Consider the following 21367-nt stretch of genomic DNA (forward strand, 5'->3'; position numbering starts at 1 on the left):
GGGATCAGGTATTGACGTTTCATTCCGATACTGATACCCGATATTTTAGACAATAAAGGCCCGTTTACATTACAGCTGCACTGGGAGTGAAATTGATTTCACTACAGCTGCAGTAAGCTGCGCTGGGCGTAAAAATCTCGACAAAACGTAACGTTTTTCTATAGCTGCACGGGGCTTGAGTTTAGCAAAGCTTGAAACGCTCGCCACAATAGAATTTAAATGCAATTAAGCTTTGCTCAGCTCGGTGCAGCAGTAGTGTAAACGGGCCTTAACTATCGCGATCCAATCCGTTCCAAATGACGTCATTACTATGCTCAGGCAAGCAGAACAGATATTTTAAACGTTTAAAGCCAAATTCTTTGCTGGTTTTTAGGCTAAAATTTGTTTTAGCGTTACAAAGTATCTCTATTGGTAAGCCTACAAATGTGAAATCCCATATTATTCCGACATACCTAGTCGCAAGTTTGACTTAAATTGACTCATCACAGTTGTACGCAAGTAAACAGGTGATTTGGTTATGTAAAAATATCTATAGATGATTGAAGCATAATGGCTGGAGGTGTTAGTTAGACATAGTAATATCAAATCTCATATAGAAGTAAAAAGCATTTTTAACGTTTAGAATATCTCTTTATTATATACACGAATTCAGTGAAAAAATATTCGTAGCTTTCAAAATGTTACCTACTTCTATATGGTTTCATATTCCCACTACGAATAATATAATAAAATCTTGCATTTTTCCAGTTCCGATTTCGAATAACTGAATATAAAAATACTTCCGTTGTATGGACAAAGTAAAGACTAATAATTTTATTATAAAGGAGCATTCAATATATTCGTGCGATAGCTGCCCGAGGCCCTTCGTTGAGTTGTAAGGTTAAACATCTCTCCATTTTCGGAAAATTTTTCATCCATATTTGTGGCGGTCGAACTTTATAAACCGGTTGAGCGACCCCTTGGGCCACAGTTCTAATGACTTTGTGTTGTTAACAACACTGCCTAGTGCTTCCTTAAAATAACGTTGGGACCCATCAATTTGAGAAACACTGATTTCTTTGGTTGGTTGCTTTAGGTCCTTCATAGTTGTAAAAAAATTCTTTATAAATTTATCCTTTTTTGCAAATTTTAATTCAACTTGTTTGGGCTCTTTGCTCTGTCGGTGGCACAAACTCCTATCTTCTTCATTTCGCTTAGCACCAGGTTCAAGTTGTAGGCACTCTGGCGTTGGTTTGCTCATTGTTCGTATTTGTAGTGGTGACGATTTAGAATGGAAAATTCGAAGCCATTTTTTGTGCCGAGTATCTTGCCAGCCCTTAGCCTTAAATCCGCTTTAAAATGTCAAGTTTCTCCTTTGTTTTTTTCAATCCTGTTGTCGGACATATGCCTTGGTGGTTGTAGTGTTAAGATTTAGAACAGAAAAAAGAACATTATTTTATTGGTTTTAATTCGATGCCCAGCTGAAAAGAAAGTTTTTCGTTCATTTTTGAACTGCTCGAAGCAACTTTTCTGCCAAAAAAAGTTTCTCCAGCCTTGGAGGTTCACTTTAAAATTTCAAGTTAAATTTTCTTTTACATTCCATCAATTCAAGTCTTAATGGTCAGAGAAATTTCTTCCAGTTCAGACTTGGACTTGCTGTTGCTTTTCAGGTCGGTCTTTGCGGTGCTTTCTGACTTATTCGCGGTGCTGGAGACGGCGGTTGAGGGGGTGTCTGCTCCCCCTGAGCAGCAGCAGAGGAGGCAACGAACCGGGGGCCACCACAAACGTCTGACGTCACCTTGACGTAAGCAAGTGAGCGCAAAAATGCAGAAGCCCTGGAAAAGAAAAGACAAAAAATATCATTATCGTCTTTTGAGATACGCGTGTTTGCGTATACCAGTCTAAATCATACTTTTTTCAAGGCACCTAGGTACAATTTGTTTGAAGATCTTAAATATTAAAAGATAAGTTTAGACGAATAGGACAGAAATTGTTATATTCAGTATACTTGTAATTAAAGCTATGCTATGGGAACGAGAATTGGGCAACAAAACGGTTGGACGCAAAATTGTAAATCAGATAAAACAGATAACATTAACCGTTTCTTACAGCGAATTGGACAGATTTTTGGAAAGAAACACTTTGTATATTGGCTGTAAAATCTATTAATGTCCGGGTTTGTACCGTGCCTTGCTATTGCAGCTGATTACTACTTTAAAGTAATTGCAAAAGTCGTAAACCAAATGAAAAATTATAGGTAAAGGCTGTAACACTAAACAAATTTAAAGTGTAAAATATATATAATTAAAAATGTTGATAAAATTATAACAATAATAAATCAGTTAAAAGAGAAAAACTATATCTGGACCGAAATTGCCAAAAATTAATAAAAAAAAGGATTTTTTCAGGTTTTCAGGCGAAAAACATCCTTAGCTTTATGAAGTTTAGATTACCTGTTCTTCATCTACATTTAGTTTTATAATTTTTCTTCTTCAGATATTTATCGCTTCGTAGGATCACCAATTATGAACGAAATTCTTATATGAATTGATAGTTGTCGGCACAGATACCAGCCTAGTATCGGACGAGTACCGATACTACCACTTGAATATCGGCTCCGATCTTATAATACCTACTCAGTTCCAGGGCTGCGGAGTCTGACTCGGAACTCGAGTAAAACCACGTAAAACTTCGTATATTAAGTAAGCAACAAACTATAGTTTGGAGGGGGCTATGGCCTTTCCTACCCTTCTGTAACCGCCCGTGAACAGTGGTACTGTTTACTTTAATGTAGGACTGCGGAGACGGACTCGGGACTCGACTAAGACCACGTAAAACTATCCGAGTCCCGAGTCCGACGTGTTCATGCGCAGTACCAAATTTTAAAACTGATATGGCCGCCAACTGAAAATTGTACAGATGGAACAGAATATGGTGGAAAGGTTTCCAACCATGTATTGTGATGTAATGAATTATACGACACCCCTATAAGTGGATTGCTGAATATCAACGCTATTTTATTTTCGTAAATTGGCGGAATACAGGCTGTAGAGTCAGGGCCGGACTCGGGACTCGACGAAATCGCATCTTTGACCGGAGTCGGACGGGTTATTTTTAACCGACTCCGTAGTCCTGTTCAGTACCATATTACACGAAAATATGGTACTAAAATATTTTATGTCTCTACAAAGCCTAAACCTTCTGGAAGCTGTATGGCTGTTTGTGTTTTTACTACCTGGTGTGAAGCGACAATGGTCAACAACATGGCATTTAAATGTAACATGGCAAGTTTTAAATCTTAGGAATGTTCTCGTAAGCATAAACCTTCTAAAAGCTCATGTGGGTACGCAATACCTAGGGCGATGAGTCGATAGTCGACTGAGTCTAAATCTTCTAAGAGCTGATGTATGAATGCGTTATACCTGGAGCAAGCGTGGATGGTAAACAACATCCCTTATACTCAGTACCAGACCATGCCAAAATTAACATGAAAAGTTTTAACTCTTAGTAAACCTCGACAGATCCTCTTAACCTTCGATCTGTTGAGCGCATGTACTGTATATATGCGTAAAAACTGAAGCGGAACTACGATGGCGAACAACACCCTATTCAGTACAACACAATGCAAGTAAAATGACAAGTTTTAACTCTTAGTAAACCTCGACAAAACCTAAACCTTCTCGGCAAAGCCTAAACCAAACCCTTTTCTAAGAGCTCATGTATGCTATTGTAATACCATAAGCAAAGCGACGATAATGAACAACATCCGTACTTAGTACTAGACCATTTCAAACCTACTATGGCAGGTTTAAGTCTTAGTAAGCCTCGACAGAGCCCAAACCTTCTACATATGTGTGTGTAATACCTGGATCGAAGCGACGATGGTAAACAACATTCCTCGGTCACAATCCTTTCAACTTATCCAATATATTGTTTCGTTTTGTTTTTGCGCTACTGACACTTGTTTTTAAGTGTTTTATTTACCTTTTAAATCTGCACACGTTTTAACTGTGTTTCAACCAAAGCATCATATCGAAACTAAACCAGCAACTTCAAATTGCAGTTAATCTTGTCGAAGCCTTAAGGCTGGTTCACACTAGACGCGTTAACGTCTAGCGTCTAACGGCTAACGTCGTCCAGTTCACACAAAACGCGTTGCCAGCGTTAACGGCAAATTTCCTCGCTTCTAACCGAAATGAACCAGCCTTTAACCTTCTAAAAGCTTCATAGCTTATGTATGCTTGCGTTATACCTGTAGAGAAGCAACGATGGTGAACAACCAGCTCATAGCAACCAGATACTGGATGTTGTCGGACACCATCATGAAGAAACCAAAGAACCAGACTAAACCAAGAGTGCTTGCAATCAAAAGGGCGATTGCGAGGTTGTGGAGGTTTGAGGGACTCTTTGAGGTAGAAGGCAACTGGAAATTCAATTTTGGTAATGCCAATTAGAAAAAATGAAAAAACTGCAATGGTTTTCGTTCAGTTAATAAACTATGAGTTTTTAAAATATAAAACCTTTTTTATAAACGAAACAAATTTTATCACGATTCCCGATTTTCCTTCTAATATTTCAAGCTCACGTTCTTTTTTTTGCCACTAATATAGTATAACCTTACAGGCCAGCCATATTACTGTTAGAACTGCATAATTCAGCTCACGTTAAAACCTATAACCTGATTTTGACTAAGACAAGAAAGTCTATACTGTTTTGCAACCATTCGAAGTCATTGTCGTCATTAACGTGCATTAGGACGAGGAGATATCTTCTTTTTTACATATTAAGTTTGCATTCAGCTCACGTTCTTACTCTTGCAAGTGAGCCTAGCTTATAATTACAGGAACAATACACGGATGTCATTGAATCAAATTTATCCCAGCTTACGTTCTTCCTCTTGCAAGTGAGACAAGTGTAACATTTCAGGTCAACCATTCAAATGTTCGAACTCAAAACTTTTATCGTAACTCACGTTCTTTCTCTTGCAAGTGAGGCTGACGATGACGAGCAGGAACATGACGAGGTTGAAGAGAAGCAGAGTTGCGACAGGGAGGAGGAATCCGATGTAGAAGGAGTAGCCCTTGATCCAGCACATGTTGGAAGCAAGCATCGTGTGGGACAAACTCGCTTCAAGCGCTGTAAAGCAGGTAAATATATACAATGTATTGGGGGTTTAACTAGACGGACAATTAATATACAGAGTAGGTTAAACTCAAGCATCGTGGGAAACAGGCTCGCTATATTCGCTGTAACTAAAGATACAGGAAATGGGGTTGGCTGTATAACAAAAAGCACTGCTGCAGCAGGAAAATGGCAATGATGTTGGTAGCTCGACTGAATATGGTTTACCTTAGAAAAACAACCAAAAAAAACAAGTCCAGTATATTGGTCAAGAAACTGTTATACAGAGATGTGTTCGACGCAAGAAAATGTGTGGAAGAGACTCAATTCGTTCGCTGTAAAGATGGAAGCGCTTAACAGCACGAAAATGTTGGAAATGCTTTGGGCGGTTGACTTAAAAAGGTTCAGTTAAAATTAAAAGTATATTGGGTGAGAGTAATTAATATACAGAGATTTATTTGAAGAAAGCATCTTGTGAGACAAGCTCGGTGCAAGAGCTGTAAAGCAGGGAAACGACATACGATGATTTTTGCAGTTTAACTTTAGATCGTTCGTGAGTAAGAAAAAAGGCCAGCAAATTGGAGCAGTCAATATACAGAGATATGTTGGACGCAAGTATCGTGTATGACAAGCTCGTTGCTCTTTAAAGCAGGCAAATGTTCGCAATTTGTTTTTGTAAATCAAAAGCTTTCGCTTATGTTTGGAGAAAAAGTATAAAAACAGAAGTATGTTAAACTCAAGCATTGTGTAAGACAGGCTTAGTGTCAGAGCTGTAAAATGGAAGTTAAAACTGTCGCTGTAACAGAAAAAATTGCAATGTATTGGCGGTTGAACGTTGCATCGTTCAACTGAGTTTTAAAAAGAAGGTCAAGTTTATTTGGACGGGAAAGTATATACAGACATAGGTTAGACTCAACTATCGTGTATGACAGTCGTTGCATTCGCTGCAATAGGAAAATTGGCAACGGTGTTGCTGGTTTAACTTGATATAGTTCACATAAGTTTAGAAAAAAAAATGCCAAAGTACAGTATAATGTACGACAACTTATACAGAGATAAATTATACGCAAACAAACGTGTTAGACAGGCTAAGTGCTACAGCTAAAGCAGGAGAATTTAAGTACTGGTGTTGGCGGTACTGTCACGCCAAAATTGGTCCGGTCGAATCGATTTTGGCGTTGGAACAGCCGCTAAAACAGGTCTGGCTAGGGTTAGGGTTCGAATTTGTTAGGGTTAGGGTTAGGCCGGGTTTTGGCCTAGCCGGACCTGATTAGCGCCTGTTCCAACGCCAAAATTGATCCGACCGGATCAGTTTTGGCCCCGGACCAAATTTCGCGTTATAGTACAACTTAAAGAAGTTCAATATCGCATAACAGGCTAGTTGTACTAGCCGTTCTAACAACCAAGTTCAAAAATACTGTTGGGCTGACAAAGTGGAAAAATAAAAACAACAAAGTGTTGGATGCACTTTATAATGTACCTTTAAATTAGTCAATTGTAATTTACGTAAACGTCACTTTTAATAAATCCTGAGTTAATTTGAACCTGAAAACATTGGCAACAAATAACACGCCTTTAGGGCTTTTTTAGAGATTCTATCCAATTCACGAACTTTTTTACATAATAGCCAAATAAAGGATTAACGTTTGCAAGCTGAATATGACTTTTGGTGCCTAACTTTTTTATCTTGATTTCTCGTTAAACGAAGGATATAAAATAACTATGTGACAAAAACTGTGTGGACTTTAAAAAAATTGTCATTCAATTTAAAATTGCATTCAAAAATATTTCAAATTTACGTCACAGAAAAAATGCCGGGGCCAGTAGTATTAATTCTGCGGGCCGGATTTGGCCCGCGGGTCTAGGTTGTTGGCCCCGGAGTGAGTTAGTTAAGCAAAACAAGGTGTTTTAAACAAACATTTGACTATACCTTCACCGCAAACAGGCGAAGTATCAGGTGCAACTTCGTAAACTTTGTTCACAACAATGTTGATGGTCACAACGACTGCTGGGAACCCATATGAGAAGAAGTAAGCCTTCAGCATGTAGTAATCCCAAGACACGTTAAATACCTAAAACAGGAAGATTGGCTTAAAGGTAAAACAAAGTTTTAGGTTAATACTTTGAACTGTCGGCTGTCGGGACCGTAGTGTTTCGTAATTTTCTAAACGACATTAATGACGCCTCTTTGTCGATTAATAATTGGTAGAAAGTTGTAATACGTCGTTTTGTCAAAATGCTATTAGTTCTGTTGGATATCATTACTGTCAGCAAGTTTATTTTCAATGTTACAGCTAGTGTTTACAGTTTTACAGTTAGTTTTGACGGTTATTTTTTTCCAAGATAGGTCGTATCTACAATGGGACTTAATATATTGAAGTTACATACAATCCTAAATTATAAAGAGCAATATTTTGCTGTACTTTAAAACCTTAAGTTACATATTTTAGATTGTACAAAAATGCGTGCGTTTGTTTTACGGGTATTTTTACCCAGACGGTCGGTTACCTTGACTATAGACTTGTATAGCAGGTGTCCGTAAACTGCCATCCAGCACCAGTTTGAGAGCAGGAAGAAATGGAGAAGTAGAGCGGAGGCCAGGCACCTTTCTTCGTGCTGACGTTGATCGATGCCGGCCACAAATATGAGGTAGACGATCGAGAGGTTCACACAAACGTTAATTAGAACTTGCATGGGACGACGCGAGCGGATGTCTCTGAAGAAATACAATGCATGAGACACTTAGAAACTGCGTATCTTCAGTTTGACTTAATATATTAAAGTTAGATGGCATCCTCAATCATTAGGAGAAAGATTCTGAGAAAATCTCAAACCATTAGCAGCTCATTTAATTTGTAGATCACTATTTCCCAGACGCGTTGATCAATTAAAATAAACGTTCCACAAAATACTGTTTGAAAGTTCGTATCTACAATTGGACTCAATATATTGAAGTTAAATACAATCCCAAATGATTCGCAGCAAGATTCTAACGAAACAGTTACCCTAAACCTCTTAGAAAGTGCATAGTCTATCACAGGGGTTCCAGTCGCGCCTAAACCACACTAGAAAGGTCTCTGCCGACCGCACAATAAGTTAACCAAGAATTGTGTTATTCAAATGTTAGAACAACTGCGAATCAGGCGGGTATCGGATTTTTCGTTGCACTTAAATACGTGTTTAAATTACATTTAAGGAGGCAGTAAAGTGTTGGCGCAAAGCGAAAAAAAAAAATCTTTTCGCACTTACGCAGTTAAAATAGTCAAAAAGTATGTAAAATCGACTCGTGTCTATTTTGTCAAATAGGCGGCGGGCCGGATGAATTACTTTGACGGGCCGGATCCGACCCGCGGGCCGTAGGTTGCCGACCCCTGGTCTATCATCTTCAATTGGACTCAATATATTGAATTTTATTAGATGCAATCCGAAATAATTCATACACTTTTTAATTAGATAAAGGATCTGAAGAAAATACAGAATACCCTTGCACTATTGTAAACCGGCGCATTTTTTATGAAATTATTACAAGTGAAGCATAATACTTATATATACCTTGTATCTGCAAAGAAACAAATTATATTAAGTCGTTCTTTATATTATGAATGAAAAACACGTTGACAGCAAGTTTCTATTTGTCAATAACTGATCCACTGAGGCGTTTAAGAACAAGTTAAAGGCGATGGAAATCTTACGTTAAATTAAGAATAAGTATGTTAAGTAATATTTTAACTTACTTGGAAACGAGCAGCAGAATAACTGTGATGACGAGAGCTACGATTGAGATAATACATCCGACCAAAGTCACAGTTTGCAATGTTATATCGGCAGGGATGTCGTAAACACTCTGCAAGAAATCAAGACTTTTGACGAAGTGCAAATTTAAACTAAAATAATAACACGTATAAGAATTGTGTCAAGTTATTGGATTTATATACGGAATCAGTTATATACATTCACATGTTTATCGGTGATTTGACCATTCTAAAGTCATACTGGCCAACGACAACCGTGCACTTTTCAATAGCAAATCGGGTCCTTTCTTAAAGGTTTCTTAACTTTAAGAGAGTCGGACTATCAAGGGTTTCAGTTCAATTCGCCAAGGCAAAGAAATCTGGCCGTTTTTTTAACTGGGATCCACCAGTCCTGTGGTTAATTAATTTAGAAAGCAACCTAATTTTTCCCTTGTATCCTGTTTGCAAAGATAACCGGCAGTGAGGTTCGAACCAACGACCTCGGGAAAACTAAGATATCCGCTCGACCCAATGAGAAACACAGGCTCGAATGTGATGCAAGCGGTCAGACACATGTGACTCAAAGTGCGTGCTTAAACTTAGTGTCTAAAACTCACCACTAGAACTGCGAAGTTCGTTAAATGGTCGCATTGGCAGGTGGGGGGATTCGAACCCGGTACCAAACAACATCCCTGGGTTGACCAGTCGTTGGTTGTGAAGTTCCAGAATACACACGACTGGTTGACGTACTGAGCCTGAAATACAACAACACAAACCACAGAAATTGTTAGTTTTGCACAACGTACGTAATTGTTATAATCTGAAAGGAACCATCACCACAGGTTATACCGTATTCACATATTCACACATTTCAAACAATCACACTTGATATATTTTAATTTGCATTAAAATATGTTACCTTTATAGAGGAAATGTAACAATATAACTAGCAACCTGCAAAGTGGAATCGTTTTGCATCTTCCCACCGGTTGAATTGACAGTGTTGTGCGTTATATTAACCTTGTCATCAAGGTTCATGATGGATGCTGGGGTCGTTTCATTTCCAACGTTACCAGATACAACCTGGAGACAAACAAATAAAAAAAAAAAAAAAATTGAAAGAGGAAAATATAGATATATTTAGATTCGATTTATTTGTTTGCATATTCATAATTGCAAGGAGGCGTGTTATACCGCTGGCCTTAATGTGAAACCCCAGAGGTATTTCTGTTTTGTAGATTTTTAGGTAAAAAAATGCAAACCTTAAAAAAAATGCAAAAAAAACGATCTTAAACACTTTTGTTTCTAAACCGAATGCTGAATCTACGCAAAGGGATACATCAGTTTAAGAAAAACAGCTGCAAACTATAAATACAATCAACATCAACTAGGAAATATTTTAATTTTTTTAATCATTCGTGATTATTTTCTGATTTGCTATGTATAGATTAAAAAATCACAAACCATAGAGTCTTTCAACAAGCGAATGTATAATTCATTTCAATTCTCCCAACTTTGTAATCGTTTTATGGTTCAACCTTTTGTCGCTAACCTACTAATATCTAACAGAGCATTTCAATTACCACACGAAAAACTACCCAACGACGCCAAATTTTCAGAACCTTACTTTAAATGTTAACATGAAGAAAATACTCTACTCACCCAGTTAGCCATGTCATTGGACGGAAAGAGAACGCTGCTTCTGTGCAAGAGAAACACTGTCCTCACTGACGTGTTGGTTGCCATGCCAACCTGCCTTCTTCTGCGCAGCGCTAGCGCCCCCTGCTGGTTTCCCTCCGCTTCCTGCAGCGCCTCCAGCGGAATGGTTATGGTTACTGGTTGAATGGGAGTGGTTTGGTTGTTGGGGTCTTGGAACACCATTGGTTGAAACTGGATGTTTTGGCTTGGGTTTTGTTGAACTGAGACCTGAAAATTGTAAGGAAAGGTTGGCTTGGGTTTGTATCTAAGGAATTGAGTGATACTTTGCCTATAATAAAGTTTAATTGGGGAAAAATTTTGCCTGATCCAGACCATCAACTGGTGTATATAAACTGTTGGGCATTTTATTAACTGTTCACGTACCACTTGAATATGTATGAATAATTTTACATAGTATTATAGGAAAAATTATCATAATTTAACCTTCAATTTTAAGGATGTTAACTAAAACTAAACAAGCCTTAAGCCTCATATAAGCATTATTTAGCCTGTTAGAGATATAAATTCGTTCCAGATAGTGTATTTTTTATTACAAAAAGTACTACCTTGGTAAAAAAGTAACTATTTTTGTTAAACTTGTAATTCGCAAAACATTGAATAATCCAAAAAAAATTACCGCGCCAGGCCCACACAATTTCAGATTGAAGGTCATAAAAATCATTATGGTATACATGGTCTAAATATAGTGGGTACAAAAAAGCCCCAATTAAAGTTTTAGTCATAATTTAAAGCACTGTGATCAATTCAGAACTTTGGCGCCTTTATCTTGAATTTATTTCAACTTGATTTCAGCTTCATATCTGTTGGACAGAAAAACACCAGGTTTCTGATGTCTCATTGTTTTTTAGGACGTTGGTTTTTTAAGTTATATCTCAAAATGTCATGGCGACCCTGGTCCAGCAAATTAAAATATGTTTTAAGAAGTCGGCATTAAAAAAAAGTTTACGAACCCTGCACTACTGGAACGTGTATCAGAGATTAGGAAACACGACTCTCTAAGTAGCCAGCATACCTCAGCCTCAATATACGGGGTTGATACCGTCAGTACATTTGACCCGCTTGTAAGGTTCACTCTATACGCGAGCGAGGTCAACGACCTCACGAGGTTATTATTGGTCATGCTGTTTGAAGCCGTCTGATTGGCTGACGGCTGCTCGAGGAATGTGGTCACGTGGTCGGCGATGTTAACAATCTTTTGGTAAGCGAAAGGTGTGACCTGCATAGTGCAAAAGTTAAAGTTTAATTTGAGTTTATTATTTGTTTAACTTTAAGCTGGATTTGTCGCGCGAAGTCTTAAATTTAGTAAAGAGCAAACGCAACTAACTCAGATCTACCTGTAAGAGTGCCTATAACGATTTGACCTGAAAATAAATATAATGATTTGACCTGAAAATAAAATTAAAAGTAGTTTCTTTCCATACATTTGTCACTTCAAAATATGACGAGATTTTTTAAACTGTAAATAATAAAAAAGTGTTCTTTCAATACATTGGCTATTTACTTCTAAATATAAAGAGATGATTTACTTTTAAATTTTTTTTATTTTGAATAGAACCAATTTATTTAATTGCTATAAAACTTTTTAATGGAAAAATAAAATGAAACGGTTCAAAATGAAAGATTTAAAAAATATTCTAGGTTCGGATGAAAAAAAATAATTGTCCTTGTTGTCCTTAAACAAATATAGCGCTAAAAAATTGTAAAGTTTTGTTGTTTATAATTACTTACCGGGAAGTTGGTTGTGTTGGCAACCGTGTTGATAAAGTTGGCTGTGGCCGTGATATCGTTGCCGTTTAAGTTGGTTGTGTTGAAAGTGAGAACATCAAGCTCAGATACCGTATCTTCAAACGTGTTTGTGTTAAGGTTAGCGACATCCGCCTAAAAATAAACAGTAAGATGAAAACAGCTTTGGGTTACTAATTTAGATGATTTTATTAGTCGTAGCTAACTCGACATTTACTGTATTATTTCACATGAGTGCTATTTTTTTTAAATATTGAGTTTTGAATGAGTTTTGTCAAACAACTTGTTTTTAACACTGGTTAGGATAAAGTTATATTTTGTCAACTTTAAATTTTGTTTGTAATTTTTTTTAAACTATCTAAAGTGACTTTAACAATTTGATTGGACATGAATCCATTTTATGCCCCAAAACTGTAAGGTGTAAAAAAAATATTTTGAAATACCTAGTTTTTAACACTTATATACCTAAATTTCGTACAAACACGTTAAACATACACTCACTCTAACTAAACCACTTCTGTCTAAACACACGTACAAATGTTAACACAGCTCCAACTTTCACTTACTTGATTAGCGATGTTTTCAACAGTTTCGTTTCTGCACGGGATTGTTCGGAATGTCGACTGGTCGAAGGTGATTGAGTAAAATCGATTGAAAACAACTGAACAAGTTGCTGAAGCCAAGGGCTGGCCTAAAATCGTGACAAGAACACTTAAACGCATTTCGACAAATTGAAACATAGACGCTTATGTCTTTAAAAGTTATGGGAAATTAACACCGCGATGAGTTGTAAAAATGGAACAGCAATGCTAAGAAATACAGCACAATAACAATAATTAATCAAACAAATACATAAGAAAATTAAAAATATAGTAGGATTGTTGAAATTACGACAAGAATTTTATAAAAGAAACACAGCATAAAAGAATATTGTTTAAGTTACTAAAATTTTAATGCTAAGTTTGTTAGATAAAAGTTTTTGTTAATTAGATGAAAAGTTTTTGTTTAGTTTTTCGGTATAAATCGGGAATTTTTAATCACAAATTTTCAATCACAAATTGCGACATTCATAAAAAATCCTTGCGTATAAAATAAAAATCTTGCTAAAGTCAAGTCTTTTTAAGCTAAAGCTATAGAATAGTCCGTTCATTTCACTTTTACTCTAAATTTACAGTGTTGTAATGACTTAAGTCATTGACTTGAATGAAATGACTTGACTTGAATTAAGTCCTTTGACCAAAATGACTTGACTTGACTTGACTTTAGTCTTTTAATTAAATGACTTGACTTGGACTTAAGTCATTTTGGCAAATAACTTGGGATTAAATTAAGTTTTTTCATTAAAATTTATCTCAAGTTTATACATTAAACACTCTTATTGCTGTATATCCATTTTGTTATTTTTTTAGTTAAATTGTTGCTTATAATCGGACGAGTTTACCAACTTTAATAGTTTAACAGTTTACTTTTATGTTAATGACATGACCTGAAACTGACTTGCTCCCATAATGACTTGACTGGGACTTGACTTGGGCAACCGATGACTTGGACTGGGACTTGACTTGTTATTTTTGCAAAAGACTTCTTGGACTAAATTCATTTCAAAATGACTTGTTTACTACACTGTAAATCAGTGTTTGTTTCTCAACCTTTTTTCGCGGCGACCAAAATATTAAGTGTAAGTATGACAACTAAGCTTTGGCAACCCAGTTGTTTTTTCTTGCAAGTGAACAAAAACTAGGCATCAGCATAAAAAAATTCGAATTTTATTAACTTAGACATTATTTGTATTGCTTCCTTAACTTTTCTAATTGAGAAATCTTGCTAGGAAACAATCTCAAATAGTATAAACATGTGAATTACTGCGGTCGGCAACCCAACCAAATCATACAGCGACCCAAGAAGCACTGCTGTAAATTTTTAACTAACCTGTGAATACACAAGTGTTGGTCGAATAACCAGTTTGACCTTCTGGCGTCGGGTTGAAGTCGTAGCGGGTTCCATTCACAAAAAGCGGCCTCATGCAAGTAGCTGGAAGAAAATAAAGTGAATTGTTCGCCTATGATTGCAATAATATTGGCCTGAAGAAGATTGTTCAAATAGGCGCCGAAACGTTTGTACGTTTTGCCAGAAGAACACTTTTGTAGTTCCCTGGCAGCAACAGTATGTTATAGAAAGTACAGGCTATGTTGTTTGCAGACATCAAGTAATAGAAAATCCCCAAGGAAAACATACACTTAGAGAAGAATAGCTAATAACCAAAGTATTTCTTTTTCCGAATCAGAAAAGTGAAGTTTTAAAAATTATTAAAATACTAGCTCTTTATTACAACTACTCATCATTTTAAAATTACTTTAAAAAACAATTCTTTGAAACAATTTATTTGATGTTTGAAAAGGTAGACTTTACTAAGCATGAATAAATTAGCCTCCACCTGTACAATGAACGTCGCCGTCGCCCAGAAAACCGTAATCACACTGGCAAGACGACCGTACTTCGTCTGTGTTTAGCACCCCGGGGAGGGTGGGGCTGTTCTGCGGGAATTCCGACTCAGTAAGCTGGCCGTTTCTGAACACAGACAGCTGGCAAGTCGCGTTACCGACACAGATGCGCTGGTAGCAGGGGTTGGGTAACTCTGGAAACAAATTGGTAATTTCTAAAATCGAAAACCTCAGTGTATTTAAAAATTTTACCGTGTCTTTTGCAATGGCTTCAAATAAAAGCAACGAATTTTCAGATAAATTCAGATACATGCAGGGTTAAAATAAAGCAAGAGCATAAGCAGACATAAAACATTCAGCCGGTAAAAATCCATAAAGATGAGTTGTCTTTCTTCAAACAAATTCCCTAAATCGAGAGGGTTCCACGTGGCCATCTAGTAGAACTGCATTTTGCCGACTTTAATATGGTAACCTAAAAACATTTTCGTTTGGCGCAAATGTAAAGTCTGCTTGTATTATTAGCCTGTTTTGTTGAAAATAGTTTCCACCAAATGCGCAGTTCATATAAATACACCCTTTAAAATAACATTTGATCGACTTAACTATTTCCCCCGATTTCTTCCGTCTTTATAATACGAAAAATACGCCACGTTTTGTCGTAATTTTATGAAAAAATTATGACGTTACGGGTTGACGTAGCATGGTGATGTCATTCCTGATTATTTTTCAAGGCCAAACAAAAGACCTGGATCCGGCCGTGGTCGAAAGTTGTGTAATCTATATGTGTTTAATGAGACTCAAACCAATCTAATTTATAAATAAACTTTAACTATTTGTGAAGAAGATAATTTGAAGGTAATGTTTGATATAAATTTATCATACTTTAAAAGTTAGATCGTACAATCGTATCAGCAAGTATATCAGGTTAATCATGGACTTTGAGCACGTTAGAAGAATGTTAGCACAGCATTTGAACAATTTGTTACAAGATGTAAAAGGTTAATTTACAAGTAAAAAGTTGGTATAGTACTTTAAAGCTTTAGTGGCAAAACGCTTCAAGCAACCTCATAATAATCTTTTTTTTGACGAGTTATCAGCCATTTCGATATTTTTCTTTAATTTCAAGCTGACATCACACAGCATGCTTGTTATGTTCGAAGCACTCTACGAGTTACATTAAGTTTTAAGGCAAGTTAGGCTGAAGCAGCAATCCCAAAACATTGCTGAAGGGCAGTGCAGTGTTGAACGTGTGTGCAAGTTGAGAAGTTCCACAGGCAATCCAAGATGCAAAGTACTGATTCCGTAGAAAGCAACCTGCTGGAGTTGTAGTTCTAGTTCTAGCAGTTGTAACCATGGTTGAAGTGTTTGCTGAGGTTGCTGTTGTTGTGTAAGCTACAGTGGATGTTTCAGCATCAGTTGTATTCGGTTGAATTGCATTGAAGCTAGACGTTGTTGCTTGTTGTGTAGGTACATGTGAATATGCGCTTGTGGTGCTTTCTATTGTTTGAAATGTTGTCAATGTACCAGTACTTGTAGCTGAATGTAAGTCTGTACTCGACTGAACAGTTGCAGCAGTTGTACTTGATTGTAGGCCTGTAGTCGACTGATAAGTTACAGCAGATGAGTTTTGCTGAATGGTAACGTTAGAGGTTGTATCCTGATGTGTTGTTACATATGTCGTATTGGTTGAAGTAGTTGCTTGCTGTGTTACTGTTCGGTAGGCAGAAGTTACTTGCCTTGTGCTCGATTGGTATCCGGTCCCGCTTTGGCTTGTGGTGGTCGTTAAATCTAGCGGTGGCCTGGTAGCATTCGGTCCTGTAGATTAAGGATGTCCAACGAACTTTATTCCGACACGCAATACTCGAAATTTCCGACTAAATATATCGCGATCCAAAAGCAAATGACGTCATAGTTACGCTCAACCATGAAATTTGGCCAAATCAAAACGGTTAAAATATAATGTTTCGTAGTTATTCAAACAGGGCTGTACTTTAACGTTAAGCAGGACGAATGCCGATAATACAGCACAACAGCGTCGGATATTGGCTGCAAACGACGTCATAATTATGCTTAAACAAGCAATCTTGACAAATTGAACCGCTCAAACCGAATGTTTTTCTAAAGATTAAACCAAAAATTACTTTAGCGATACCCCCTTAATATCGGACGAAACGATAAAATGTATCCATTAGCATCGGGTATCGGCTGCCACCCGATATTATCGGACATCCTGCTGTATATGTCGTAAAAGACCGTGGCCTTTAATGCGCACTTATGTTAGTTTTGCGCACAATGAGTATTTTTTTTAAAGAATCTACCGTTCTCAATTTTGCTATAAATAAGGATCGAACCCGCGAACAGTTGAAAAACGTTTTGCAAATTATAAAGCATGTTGTTTGCAAAACATTCTGCAAGATGCCAACGTTAACGTGAAAGCAAACATAGAAAGCGAACAAAATGGCACCCTTTTATACTGGTTTCAGTTAACTATAGAACATTGGGGCACCAAACTTTTTTCATAAATTATTTGCGATCGCGTGCCGGATAGAAATGTTTTGTCAAACATTAAATAATTTTCGCTATACGAAGGAAAAATAAATAAATACGTTGTAACAACTGTTAGTAATTCTTTGTCGTAATGTGTAAAATTTAAATTGTCGCATTGTTCAATATTTTCTCTAAAGTTATTTTTTTGCATTCGACAACATTTCAACTGTAGTGTATCGTCAATATGGAAATATTCCGCAGGTCGAAATATTTCGGCCAGACCTGTCCCGCGGGCCGTAGTTTAGACGCCCTGCTATAGAGGTTCTAAACTAAAGCAACACACTAATTACAGCGGTAGTAGCATTAAGTTTCTCCGAATGTGAAGCTTGCTGAAGATACAAATGAACTAAACGACATTTATAATATTTTTTCTCAGCAGATAAAAGTGGTAAAAAAACTTAAAGTCGCTTAAGTTAAACTCATTTTTAGCGATGCATTACAAAGCGTTATTTTGGGGCAAAAGTATAAAAAAAGGGAAAAATGTCGAAAAAGAAAAAAGGGGGAATAAAGGGTGGGAAATGTCAAAAATGAACTGTACCATGCGATAGAAGATATGTTTTCATGGTGCAAATAGAAGTTATTTACAACACGCACATATTGAACACAGGGCTTTGATAAGCAAATACCGAAATTTACATCTGTCCAGCCCTCACAGCAAAATAACAAGGTAAATCAAAAATTAATTTAAGCTCCTTAATTTAAGTGACGCGCCAACGAAAAAAACAATTCCAATCCTTATCACTGAAAAAAGGAAATTAGCACAAAAGATTCAAAATATGAGCCAAGGCCTCGTATTGCTTTGGATATTTTTTGAGGAGTATTTTCCTTAGAACCAATCACAATAAAACTACTTATACCAGATCCATCCAAATGCGAGACCTGTGACATGATAAACAATTATCCCAATAGATCAGTGATTCTCAACCTTTTTTCTTTCGTGGCCCATTTACGTCGCAAAAAAAATCTGTGGCCCAATAAATGAAAAAACTGTAAAATAGGTTTAGAACGAAACACAGCAGAACGTATTTCAAAACAGATTATTTATTCGACCGTGCATTAATGAGATACTTTCGGCTGAACAATAAATTTACATTCCTTTTTAATTCCTCTCCAAGCCATTATTCCTGTAAAATTAAATATAGTGGCACAAATGAAACTAAATCTAGCTTTTTTAAATTGGTCTGCGGTCCACCTTAAATGTACTTATGGCCCACCAGTGAGCCATGGCCCACTGGTTGAGAACCGCTGCCATAGATCAAACTCACGTGGATAGCAGCTATCAGATGCGTTCCCAGTCAGTCCAGCTCCACAAAAACAATCGCTGAACAAGCCCGCGTCTAGCGTTCCTGCTGGCAGAGTTTCAATTGTGCCTGCGTCCACGATTTGACCGGTTGCCAGCCGAATTCTGCACGACGCGTTGGTGCCACAGACTCGGGTTGTACAAGGGCTGGCTGAAATTTAAAAATAATGTTTTTTAGCTTGTAAAATATCTAGGAGAATTGTAAAATGGTTACAGGGGATAAATAAAAATACGTTTTCGAGTTTAAAGGTTACAGAGGATGACTAAATCTACAAGGGTGAAAGTGACAAAAGTAAATATCGCAATTGCTAGTATAATGAATTGATCCACAAGCTTTAGTTAAGTCTAAAGCGGGGGAACTCTTTTTACAAAGGGCTGTTGAACTGTAAAGGTTGACGGTTGCGGGCCTGATAAAAATAACTTTACCAAACTTGGAGTAGTGTTGAACTTTACCAAATTTGGAGTATCCTTAAGCGAAGAAACTATTCATAACTATGCAACGAAAACTGTTGTAAGCCCGGCGATGAACATTAATTTAGATTTGTATCCGGTTTTAAATTTACGCTTCTTCGAATTCAATACAATCCGACGCTTTTTGTGTTTTTCAAAACAAAAATCTCGATGTTGTCTTTTCCCAACTAAAAAACAACAAATAAATCCGTGTCAAGTTTAATCGTCTCACCCAAGCAAACATCGACTCCGTTTCCCACGTATCCAGCAACACAGGAGCATTTAAACGATCCGACCGTGTTGGTGCAGTTTCCTAAGCTCGGCTGGCAGTTGGAACTGTTGGTCGAACATTCATTGATATCTTCACAGAAATACAAATTTATTGTTGTGATGCAATTGATCTGTTACTAATACCTTTTTTTGCCATCATTTTTAACTGCGATGATTAGTCCGAATGTTAAATTGGAATTGAATTTTGATTTTTGTCAAAACTTTGTCAATATCCGCGCAAAACATACGTTAAATTTGTAATTATTGGCTCGTGGCAGCAACACAAAAATGATTTCTTGCTATAACCTTTGAGTTTTTGTCTTGCAATTTTTATATGTTCTAGAATTTCTCTTATAAAGTACTAGATTGTATGTATGCAACTAACTTAAAAATATAAACCTGTCACACTACCAGTTTATAACTATTCTAAGCACAAAAGTTTACTATCTTTTTCGCCCTTTTCTGATTGCGATTGTTTTTAAACCTATTGCAAAGACGAAAATACATTTACGAATTAGAGTTCACTATGGGTGATAAAAAGAATAAAATTGAGACGAAACAACATAATGGGTTCTATCGGTTGTCGTTATTGATGCGCTTCACTTTGTTTTCAAAACTACTGTATATAGTAAAGACGGAAAAGTATCTCTGAGTTTTAAGTGATTAAAGGCCCGTTTACACTACAGCCGCACTAAGCTGCGCTGGGCGTGAAATTATTTTCACTACAGCTGCGCTGAGCCGAGCTGCGCGTAAAAATCGCTCCAAACGCAAGGTTTTTCTATAGCTGCACGGGGCTTGAGTTTAGCAAAGCTTGAAAATCTCAATAGAATTTAAATGTAAATTACGCTTTGCTCAGCTGAGCGCAGCTGTAGTGTAAACGGGCCTTAAAGGTAGCCTAATTGAAAAACAAGATTGAAGTCGATGTAACATAACGGAATTCTATCGGTAGTCGTTTTTAATGCGTTACACTGATTGCGATCGTTTTCAAAACTATATAGTAAAGACAAAAATATATTTACGAATTTTGAGTCGACTATGTAGAATACAAAAAAAAATGCAATGCAATCCACTTATTGAACAATGTATTAGGGTTTAAGCCTTTTGTTAGCACAATTAAAAAATGATCGTTTTTTTAAATAATATCTTTCAGAAATGTTAAAATACATAATGGATTAATAGTGTTCTATCGGTACTCGTTTGTAAAGCATTCCACTCACCATTACAAGTAAGTCCACTTCCCATGTAGCCAGTCTTGCACGTGCACAAGAATGAACCCGCAGTGTTACTGCAGTTGGCGTTGATGTCGCATTGAGGCGATGCGGTTGAGTTGCATTCATTAATGTCTAAAAAGAAGTTTTCAATACTAGGTGGAAAGCAAAGCAACCTGGGATTAAATGTCCAATTTGTATTAGGCTACAAATTAGTGTGTATGTTTGTATTGTTGTTAGACCTAATTGGACACTGTCCATTAGATATAGCAAAACTGTGGTATTTACTAACTTGTCGTGTATAGCTAATGTGATAGTGAAGTTATAATTTTATACTTTCGTACATAGTGGTTGGAGACTGTAGTGAGACGTAGTCAGAATATTAAAGCCCTTTTTGTGAACGTTTCGAATGTCTCTTTATTCATTTTTAACATAGTGAGAATACATACTTAATCCGATTATATATATTTAGAACCAATGCCTTCTCATTATGTTGAAACGAAATAAAGAGATATTCGAAATGTTCAAAATGCTACATAGGCTACTTCTGTATGGGCTTTGGTATTTATTCTTCGATTCAGCAAAACCTCAAGCCAATATCTAAAGACTTGTTCGAAACGTTCAAACTACTTTTTACTTCTATACGAGTTTTGATATTCTTACTCTAATTGTACAGTTTTTGGTGTCTCGTGGGCTAAAAAAGTTTGAAAACCACAGCCCCAACTGTTACTCACCCACGCAATCTGTCCCGTTGTTCGTGTACCCGGAAACACAAACACACCCGTATGAACCGGGACTATTAATGCACATCTGGTTAACCTGGCAAGGATTCATACCCACGCATTCGTTTATATCTGC

General features: G+C 36.8%; 1 protein-coding gene across 1 annotated transcript; it reads right to left on the minus strand.

Moving 5' to 3' along the window:
- Positions 1-1474: 1474 nt before the first annotated feature.
- Positions 1475-21365, minus strand: LOC146157538 (uncharacterized). Its single transcript, XM_083387675.1, has 18 exons — positions 21244-21365; positions 20519-20644; positions 19264-19392; positions 18547-18732; positions 14728-14928; positions 14223-14324; positions 12860-12984; positions 12279-12428; positions 11563-11766; positions 10494-10757; positions 9786-9914; positions 9449-9586; positions 8835-8944; positions 7609-7816; positions 7031-7172; positions 4952-5115; positions 4232-4402; positions 1475-1814 (listed from the first exon to the last, which is right to left on the minus strand). Exons 1-18 carry the CDS (start codon positions 21341-21343, stop codon positions 1587-1589), a joined length of 2877 nt encoding a protein of 958 aa, XP_083243801.1. The 5' UTR covers positions 21344-21365; the 3' UTR covers positions 1475-1586.
- Positions 21366-21367: the final 2 nt, after the last annotated feature.

Source organism: Ascidiella aspersa, chromosome 4 (assembly GCF_963924565.1).
Source record: "Ascidiella aspersa chromosome 4, kaAscAspe10.2, whole genome shotgun sequence".
Classification (NCBI taxonomy): Eukaryota; Metazoa; Chordata; class Ascidiacea; order Phlebobranchia; family Ascidiidae; genus Ascidiella; species Ascidiella aspersa.